Raw genomic sequence first — 10,621 nt, 5'->3', positions numbered from 1 at the left:
GTCTTTCCTGGTTGTTGCTGTGTAGAGTTCGGGATCTATGGAGCTTTGTGGAGCCAGAACCTGTCGGAGGTGGAGTTTTTGCCACTTCCGGGTTGGCCGGTCATTCCGTACAGTTTGACAGTTTAGATGGCGGCGCATGGTAGCTCTCAGCAGGGGCGGCTGGTCAATAGAGGGCGCTAGGGCGCCGCCCCCTCTGTCTCATATCATGTAGAGTCACAGCCCTTCCTTTAATAAAACGTTTTTAAAATTACATTTACGTGTATATCCTATGTTTTTAACAAGCAAAATGGATAATAGAGCCTTTGGAGAGTTACTAAAATGTATAATTTGTAATAAAAAGTCAGATTAGAAACGTCCGACATTGTCTACAATTACTAATAGTGTTCCTCTTCAATACAAGAGATAGGAGACAGCAGGGCGTAGGTAGAGTCCCTATATTATCAGAGTATCGACATGACGGGTCCAAAAAATTTTGGTCACATGATCTATGGGCGCCATTTTGTTTCCTATTCATGAACGCCGGGTTTTCCTGTTAACGTTGTTTACACCGTAGAGAGTAATTCCAGGTCTTCCAACGCTTCCTAAATTCCCTGAAAAATGACGGGCTGTTGTGCCTTTGGGTGCACAAATCGGTCAGAGAAGGGATTCCATATGTTTAGGTTTCCCAGTGATCCTGAAAGAAGGAAACTGGGAAAATAAAGTCCGGAGAGTGGGATGGAAACCGACTTCATCATGATTTTTGTGCCAGGTTAGTCCCATGTATGTACTTTCATGTTATGATGTATGGGTGAATGACAGAAAAGTTTGATGTGATTTTAGGTAGTTGTGGTTATTTTGACTTTGACCATTTTCATGCATGGAGATGTGTTACTGGTGACTGTTGCATACCGTAACCCGTTAAACTTCCGTATTCGGGCCGTCTTGAGATGTGCAAACGTATTTTGCTAAATTGACCGAAGCTGCAAACTCGATGATAGAAACACTATACACCCATGGAAAGCTTAGATTCTCATGAATCCGCCGTTATAAACCACTTTCAGATGTGATTACCACAGCGGGTAATATAAATACATTTGTCCAACAAATAACGTAAACAGCACAACTCACCTTTGAATCCTCATAACTAGTCACAGATGAAAATATTCCACAAAAAACGACCATAATCCAACCTTGGACATCCATACAAAACAAGCCAGTAAAATATTTTGTCCAAAACATGTATTGAAATCAGTAAACAATACACAAATAGCTACTTTTCGTGAATGTGCACCTCCCATATTGAGTGAATGGAAACAAAATGGCTTCAAATCCCCAGTTGTCGCTACTCTGATAATATAGGGACTCTAGGCGCAGGCTGACCGCGCCCTGCTCTCCCTCTGATCGCTTTACACACCACCGGCCATGGGGTGGCAGCAGAGAGCGAGCGGTTTGTTCATCCACTTGCCTTTAATTAAAACCGCCAAGCGAGTGACGTTCAGCGCAGAGTGTAGGAGTAAGTAGCAAGCAAGATTATCAACGAGTCATAGAGAGAGCCAAAAAAAGGAGAAAATGGAGAGAGAAAATTCAATGAAGTCACTGAAAACAATGCCGTTCTAGAGGAGAACACTGCAGGAGAAACTGAGGCCGTGTCCGAAATGGCATATTAACGTACTACATACTCAATGAGTATATACTGTATACTACTTACTATAAGTATGACTAGAATGCCAACCGTTCACACTGTAGTATACTACTAAGTTTCCCATAATGCATTTCAAACCGCCGACAACAAAAACCAGAAGTACACCAGGCTATCAAATATCTCGGCTTGACTCTTAGCTGAATGCCGGCTTCAGGTCGATTTTACGCTTGATAATAATTAATATTAAATACAATTTCAACAAAATAATTTCCACAACAAAACAAACTGAAAAGTTGACTGCCCACAGACAGAAGACAAGCCATCCGTCGCCTCTGGCATTTGATTAATTTGTACTTACAGTTTGGTTTCCCTGTTGAGGTAAGTCCATTTTTGTTAAGTTTTCTCATTCACAATTCATATTATCTATGATGCCATAGCTATGCCACATAACCACTTTTTAATTTTATAGCAAAGTTTAATAATTTAAGAATAATTTCATATAGATGTAATAAATACTTTAAATATTATCATTCAAAACAAGTAGTTAAAAACATACAAAAATACCAATAAATAGTTTTAAAAAACACACAAATACCAATAAATAGTTTTTAAAAATACACAAATACCAATAAATAGTTTTTAAAAATACACAAATACCAATAAATAGTTCAATAAATCATTAAAAACAACTCATTTTTGATGGCATGTTTTCTATATTACAGGTTGGTGTGAGAGGTCCATACAGCAGAGTAAACCCCCATGTTCCCCTGCTGTCTCTTTACTTTGAGGGAGGTGACCTCAGGAAGGGCTTTTGGTGTCCTGAAGACCAGGTGGCGATTCATCTTTCTGAAGGCCCTGGAGGTGAAGGTGGACTTCGTGCCGTAGGTCATCGTTGCCTGCGTTTTCCTCCACAACCTCTGCATGAGAAATGGAGACATTTTAGAGCCAGAGGTTGTGGAGGAAGATAATGATGATGGAGTGGACTTTGAGGTTCCTGTGCCAGTCCAGCAATCTGGTGATGGTCTCAGAAACCGTCTTGCCGCTGCAGTGTCTGCCCCACAACACCCCGCCTATGAACTGCAAGAACATGATTATTGTTAATATAGTTAAACGCAACTCTGTTCAACACATGTAAATAGTTTTCTCACATTCTAAATTTCTCACATTCTTTGTAAATAGTTTGCTTATTTCTACATTTTTCTTTTTGGCTCATGTGTAATCGCAACTGTAAACTCATAATTGGAAACTATACCTACATTGAGATGCTGTATATAATATTCAAAAATTAACCAAACAGAAGATTTGATAAACATTTTTTTAATAAACAGAACCAAAAGAACATGAACTACAAAAACGAACTAGAAATGAACAACACATTATTTCTTTAAAAACGATTCTAAAATGCTCAACAAACGTTCCTCCCTTGCTCTGCTTTTCATCTCTCTCGCCTCTCTCTCTCTCCTCTCCTCCCCAGCCTGACTCTCCATCCATTCTCTCCACTCTCTCTCTTTCTCTTCTCTTCTCTCTCTTCTGCTCGTCTTCTGTTCTCTCTCTGCTCTGCTCTCCTCTCTTGTTCCTCCTCCCTCTCCTTTCTCTTTCCTCCTCTCTCTCCTCCATGTCACTCAAAAACTCCCACATGTCAGCCTCTCTCCATCTCTTCCTTCTGTCGCCTTCCAGAGGAGAGACAGCTGCTGCCACAGGTTCTGCCATGGCTGAGGTGATGAGGACTGGTGGGGCTATACTGGGCCTTTGCCCCATCACCTCATCCATGACCTGATACCATTTCCACGAGGCAGCAGTTGTCTCTCCTCCTTCTGTGCTGACCCCTGTCCTCAGTGCCTTCAGTTCCTACCACACAGCACAGAGGTTATTTGTTAATGATCATAGAGGATATACTGTGGATAACTGAATGACTATGGCCAAGTGTGTTTAACTAACCTTGCATTTTTGTTAAAAGTTTTCCCTTTTCTTTTTTTTTTACCCCACCCTGCCTCCAACTTTCCCTCAAGGTTGTGGTCCTTGATGAACATTCTACACATGACAGGACTGAAATAGGAAAACAGACTTTGTTACAATAAATTCTTTGCATTTATTAATGAGTGAAGTCAACTATCTCTGAAGAGAAGATTGTGACCTTACACTGTCCAAAAGCCTTATCTCAATGATCTGTGAATTATTTTACAACAGAGTGGGAAAAAATCACATGCACACAATGTATGACACGAGTTTAGTACTTACTCAAAACCTTTTTGGGCTGCGTTACGACGCCCTGTAAACATGTCCTCGTTTTTAGCGCGCCACTTAATGAGGCGATCTGTGTCCTCATCTGTCCCTGAGAAAAATAACAGTCGTGTCCAACATTATAAGCATTAGTTGCATTGTTAGGTGGTATAAGAAATTGCTTCTATTTGATCATCATAACAGTTCGCTCGAGTGGTAAAGCCACCCACATAATAATATTTAAGAGTTCTTTGCAGATCCTGTCCGGCAAATGTGCTCGGCGACTGACCATAATATTAACAGCTTTTATGAGGACAACAGTTGAGGGAACTTCGTGAGATCAGGACGAGCAAACAGTCGCATAATTAATGTGGCACTTGTTCTGTATGCAAAGCGAGCTGTTGCAACTAGCTGCTAGCATTCAGTAGCACGTTGTGAGGCGTCTGACAAATTTAAAAAGCTGGTCAGAAAACGCCTATTTCTCAAATCTGTGGGGTGATTAGGATGACTACTTAACCACAAAAAATAAAATAAAAACACTGGGTACTTACATTTATATCGCCCCGGTCCGGCCACAGATCCCGCGGAGGCTTCCATTTCGGTGGATAGCTCGCAAAGCATTATGGGGCGGTTGAGTATGACTAGTGTGGTCACCGCGCATACTTAAATATTTTCCGGAAACAGTATACATCCGGGTATTTCTTGCGTAATCAATCTTTTCATACTATCTAATGTGAACCCACTAGATACTTATTTTGACGTCACACTTAGTATGAGTAGTACGTTAGTATGCCATTTCGGACACAGCCATGGACTCAACAAAGTTTGCCACTCAACATGGCGTTGAGCTACTTACTGACCCGGATGTGTGACGTCAGTGAAACACTCCTATAGTCGTCTGATATTTGGTTGTCCAGCTGTTAGCCAGTGTTAGTGTTTTGCTAGTGGCTAACTAGTTAGCTGTCATAGACTCTCAACAAGATTTAATCATGAAAAACGAGCCCAAAACTATTCTTACCTGTGGAAAGTTATTCCAAGTTTCCTTGTCTTGATCGTACCACGTAGTGTGCAAACTGTATGCCGCACAATGAGCCGGCATTCTTCTTGTTTTATTTTTCGTGCCATTGACATCAATGGAAAACACTGAAACTTTGCCCCCACTAGCTTAGTGTCTCCGTAGGTACGCCGCTCAGTGGGGCATGTCATATCTACTCTTCATATCTATGACATTACCGACAACAGCATCCATGGAGTGACTGGAAGTTAGCCAACCTAGCGGAAGTGCTAATGAGGTCTGCTCTGGCACGGATTATTACACATATTATATCACACCTGTAGCTTTGAAAATAAATCCATTCCAAGACACAGAGCTGTAGCTCTGTTTCAGTGTGAGCTCTATTGTTTCTCTGTGTGACTGTGTCTGACTTCCTCTAATAAAACCCTCCTGTCCACTGGGAGCTGCAGCCACAGATATATATCTATCTACTGATTCATATCTATACTCACTAGTCCGGTCCGATGCAGTCTTGATGATGAGGTTTCATGAGTACGTCAGAACCAGGTACAGACAGTTATGTACTGAGAAATGGCCACAGTCTTCTTACCGCAAAGGTACAAAGCTGCTCGTCTTCTCCTCCAGCATCAGGAAACGTCTTCAAAACTTCTTCAAATCCAAATGAAATACAATCAAAAGATCAAACTAACGTCATTGGTGCATTCAGGTGCAGTCGGACAACGAAGTTGCATTCAGGAGCGTTGGAAATCGGAGTATCGGTAATGTAAATTTCAAGCGAAAATTTTTTTTGGGGGGGGCACACAGGGTGGCCAATCAGATCACAGGGGCGCCACTGATCCCAGATGATGGATTTAAAAAGCAATAAATGGGAACAACTCCCAAAAGGAGTTTAAAGTCACCATACCAGCTCAAAATTTTATATTTAGTATTAAAATGGACTCAGCCTGAGGCGAAGATATGAAAATCTGCAGACATTTTTAATAAATTGACAAATTTTATCTGTACAGCAAAATCAAATTTCACAATGATAAATCTGTTACATCTTCATATTACATGGCATATTCTAAAAAGAACAAAACTGCACACCGATAAAGTTTCTACACGTAGAGACTTGCGTACAAAACTCGTTATGATAGATGTTTCCATATCTTTCATTCAACATCTGACAGAAACAAAAAGATAATTTAGAAAAGCTCAAAGCAGCGAGATGTTGGTTTCTATCCGACTGCTTTTCCAGGATGTTTTCCTTTTTCCTCTTAGAATGTGGTTAGTGTTTTTCAAGTCGAGCAGAAAACGTATATCTGCTGCCCGTTATTCTCCTGTTTGCTCTTTTATCACTCACAGCAGCAAAACATTTGTTAAAATAACTTCAGGTTACCGTTGAGAAATATTGAAATTAATAAATGAGGCTCTGCAGATGTGATGTCCGTTAATTAAAGTGCAAGATTAAATATTAGTTATTTGGGGAAAAAAACAAAATGTTATAAATTGTTCATCTTGTTTTAGTTACATCTTTCTGCAAAGCAATAATACGTTTATGGTTTAAATGTGTGGAAATACTGAGCAAAGGGTCGTGGTTTTGAATTAATAACATGTTAAATCTTGTTTGTTTCATTTGTATGAAAACAGAAATGCCAAAAATGATAGTTGTAGCAGGAGTTCTGTCCAGATGCGAGATGACAAACTTTTATTTTTGGGCTTTGTTGTGAAGCAACAGGTTCCAGGATGCAGACATGTAAACACAGCAACACCTCCAGCATGAAACACCAGATGACTTTGTCCTTTTGCACCACTTTTTACATTTCCTTTTAGTTATTTAGTGTCTCTGTGATTGTTTAACGTCAGGTTTTAGTAATGTTGCATCACTTTGTGGCTGTTTTCTGTCTCTCAGTAGTCACTTTACATTTCATCTCAGTTATCTAGCATCTCTGAAGTTGTTTGACAGTTGATTTAACAAATTTTGCTTCATTTTGTAGCTGTTATGTGTCTCTTTCTAGTTGTTTTACATGTCTTTTTAGTTATCTTGAGGGTTTGTGTCTGTTTTGCATCCACTTTCAGATGTTTTGTGTTTCTTTGTGGTCTTTTTATGTGTTTTTTTTTTTAAATGTCACGTTTCTGGTTGTTTAGCTTTTGTTTTTACTTATTTTGCATCAGTTTGTAGTTGTTTTTCACATCCTTTTTGGATTTCAAGCGTTTCTTTGTAGCTTTGTTGTCTCTGTAGTTCTTCTACATCTTCTTTCACGTATTTTGCATCTCTATGGTTGTTTAGCATTTCTTTTTAGCAATTTTGCATCACTGTGTAGCTATTATACATGTCTTAGTTGTAATTCTCTTTCACCTTTTAGGTATTTGTAGTTTCGGATAATTTCTAGCTGTTTTGTGTTTCTTTATCCCCATTTCATTTTGTTTTCGTTTGTAATAGTTTTGCATATCTTTGTTGATGTTTTGCATCTCCTTTTTGGCATTTTGTGTCTATGGTTGTTTAACATCTTCTAGTCATTTTCCGTCTACTTTTACAGCTACAGTTATTTAGCATCACTGTCATCTTGGGTCTTGGGCTGCAAGTAATGTTGATTTTCATTGTAGATTAATTCATTTATTATTTTAATTATTTTAATTTGTTGTTTGGTCTTTATAATGTCAGAAAAACTGTGAAAAGTCTCAATCAGTGCAAAATAAATTCTCTTTAATGTTTTAATTTGTGAACAACCCAAAGATTTTCAGTTTTCTCTCATAGAGGAAGAAAGAAACACTTAATTTCTACAAGTTCGAATCAGAAAATGACATTAGATTTAACACTTGACGACAAAGTGATGAATCCTTGCAGCTCTACTTGCATCTTTGGCTGTTCTGTCATCCCTTTAAATCTCTTAGTTTGTGTTGTAATTCTTGCATCTGTTTCTAGTTGTTTCATCGACTGCCTTGCAAGAAAACCTCCACTTTTATTTAATGCAGAGGTTGTGATGCCAACAAATCAAATACAAATCACACTGTGACTCACTTAGTATAGCATAAAAGCTGCAGGTTGGAGAAACTGCTGATCTGGCTCTGTTTAAAGTTACAAAAATCAACTAATAACACCTGTAACACTCACTAGTACTCTGTATCTCAGTGTGTTCGTCACTTAATATTAATATTATTGGTTTTACCGGCCCTGTGTAAAACGTTTTCTGGCTTGTATGTGCTAATTTCAGACCGTTATCATTCATGTCTGACGTTTTTCATGCATCAACAGCTCCACCTGCTGGCAGCAAAAAGAAATGTGCTTTTCATGGTCGAGTAAATTTGAAGTGATGAGAATTCTCAGCTGCTGCTGGTATTGATCACTATAATTCAAAATAAGGTCAGTGCCTGACAGCAGAGTTTTAAAACTACGGTTTGAATCACAAAGTAGATCATTTTTTTACAGCATGGATCTGAAAATCTGCCTTTTGAAAAAGAATTTTAAACCACAAAGATGATTGTGCGTGCTTCCTGTGTGTGTTCTCCACACAGTTTTCTGAGAGGATGACCAGAAATAAAAGAAGCAGGGAGATCAGGTGTGTGTCTGGTTGAATTAAACTCTGTGGAAAATGTGTAATTGTTTAATTAGTTGTTTTCCACCAAAAAAGGCCACTGCATGCAAGTCATTTTGAGCGTATATATATATCATTTTAAAGGAAGTGTAAACACCGAAGACCAGCAACGAAACGAGGCCTGACGGGAAACATTTCAACAGATCAGCAGCTCAGTTCAGGTTTAAAAGTGTTTTCTATCATGTTATTGATCGATAATTTATCAGACATTTAAACAAAAAAAGGACTTCCTATGCATGAAACCTGTTCTAACATGAGGTTGTTGTGTGTTATGTTGCAGGTTGTGGTTCAGTAAACGCAGAGGGGTGACGGGTTGATACAAGCAGGCTCAAAACAAATTAGAACTTCATCAGAATCAGTTATTAATCAATAAATAAGGCAGAAAAGTTTAAAAAAAAGTGCAATGAAATTAGCATTTGAATGTTTAAAAAAAAAAAAACGACGACAACAACAAAGAAATGCACACACAACATCCCTGTTAACGGAGACCAGCCTGACCTTCATTTTCAGTCAGTAACAAGCGAAGTGGGTCTGAACTGGTCGTACCTGTGGAGAGAATGGAGCTTCACGATGGATGAGAAAACGTCTCAAAGCAACAGGAACATCTCAGAGTTCAACCAAAGAAAAGTTTGCCTCAAGATTTCCGTGTGCGATTCAGGCAGCTGCTGTCACTTTTCGTTGCTCTACATGCTCCAGTCTCAGTCAAATATCACAAAAAAAGCATCAGGGCTGAACGAGTGGAAAGCAATCCGAACCTCAGAAGCAGCAGCCCTCAGTCACATCAAGAACAGCGCTTATTTAGAAACGGAAAACACGACCTCACATCCGACCTCAAACATCCTCAGCGAAAGCAGATTTGTTGGGGGGGAAATGGGACGATCGGCACCTCAGTGAGTTTAGAGACGCTCAAACGGAGAGGATTTGCTGTTGAACAGAGGAGAGATCCAGATGTGTTGGCACTGTGCAGGCTGGCTGGTTACAGATCTGCAGGAGGAGGAAGAGGAGGAGGAGGAGGAGGAGGAGGAGGAAGGTGGGGAAGGAGTCAGTCCTTTCTGAAGAGAGCTCTCGGCTCTTCTACCGATCCTTCAGCTCTCTGGTCACTCGCTTGGTGATGCGACCGCACAGCAGCCCCACCAGGAAGAGCACGCACACGCTCAGTGCGATCATGAACAGGATGTAGTTCTTGGAGGGCGACGTCATCACCTGGACGGCCAGGTCCGAGAAGCCCTCCGCCGGCGCCACCTACAGGACACACAGAGGGGTTAACATTCATGTAAAGGCAGCGGTTTATCCAATAGGATGTACAAGGGGTCCTCGACTTCTGTCATAGCTCCGTTACTACAGATCAGTGTAAGTTGATTTTCGCCATAAGCCAGAACTCCGGCAAAGATGTAAACAAAACCGCTATGTGCATCACGATATCGATCAGTTCGTCTGAAAAGTCATGAATACCAACGACTTTCATGCATGTATGAGTCATTTTACAAGAAGATAACAGAAGATGTTGCACTGCTTTTACAACCTGAGCGTTTTATTCCACAGGGTGTCCCAAAAAATTTTTACATCATTTCGCAGACCAATAATTTTGGCAATTCGTGTCGAAATAACTTCAAATATTCACAGAATGTACAGAAACAGATCAAGATTTTATATTTAGTGTTTTATTTTTGTTCTGTTTTCAGGTGGAGTCATGCCATTCACTCCCAAAGAGAAGTCATATTGCGTCTTGTTAAAGCACAGTGACTACTTTTCACCCTGTAAACAGGCCGACTGACTGACTACAAGTTTGTAGACACGTGTGGTGCTAATTAGAGGACACACCTTGATTGAACATGGTCACATTATTTTCAGTCGTTTCTAGGGGTACCGTCATTTTTGTTCAGGCCTGTTTCATGAGTTTGTTTTTTAAAATAATTCTGTTAAACCACAGTTCAAAAGCAACGTCTGATTTTCATCAGTAAATTTTCCTAGAATTTTTATTTACCATTACTTTTGTCGGATTCAGAATATTTCTGTGACCATTGTGGGTTTTTCTTTCATTAACTGAGGGGTACCAACAATTTTGTCCATGTGTGTACATGTCCAGAGGGGTGTCTTTAGACGTGAGGGATTCTGGTGTTACCCGACACTGGATGTTTGATGGAAGTACGACTCTGTTCGTAGAATAAAAAATGAAGTTTATAGCGTGTC

At 39.8% G+C, this 10,621-nt stretch overlaps 1 protein-coding gene across 2 annotated transcripts in view; it reads right to left on the bottom strand.

Moving 5' to 3' along the window:
* Positions 1-5,812: 5,812 nt before the first annotated feature.
* The window catches only part of LOC110971645 (Golgi apparatus protein 1-like), a 48,788-nt gene continuing 43,979 nt past the window's right edge, over positions 5,813-10,621 (bottom strand). For both annotated transcript variants that reach the window (XM_051939333.1, XM_051939335.1), the window contains one exon: positions 5,813-9,673. In XM_051939333.1, the coding sequence (XP_051795293.1) occupies positions 9,506-9,673 (168 nt within the window). In that variant the 3' untranslated portion in view covers positions 5,813-9,505. The remainder of the gene's footprint in view (positions 9,674-10,621) is intronic.

The sequence above is a fragment of the Acanthochromis polyacanthus genome, chromosome 2, assembly GCF_021347895.1.
Source record: "Acanthochromis polyacanthus isolate Apoly-LR-REF ecotype Palm Island chromosome 2, KAUST_Apoly_ChrSc, whole genome shotgun sequence".
NCBI classification, from domain to species: domain Eukaryota; kingdom Metazoa; phylum Chordata; class Actinopteri; family Pomacentridae; genus Acanthochromis; species Acanthochromis polyacanthus.
This window is presented reverse-complemented; position numbering and strand designations above follow the sequence as displayed.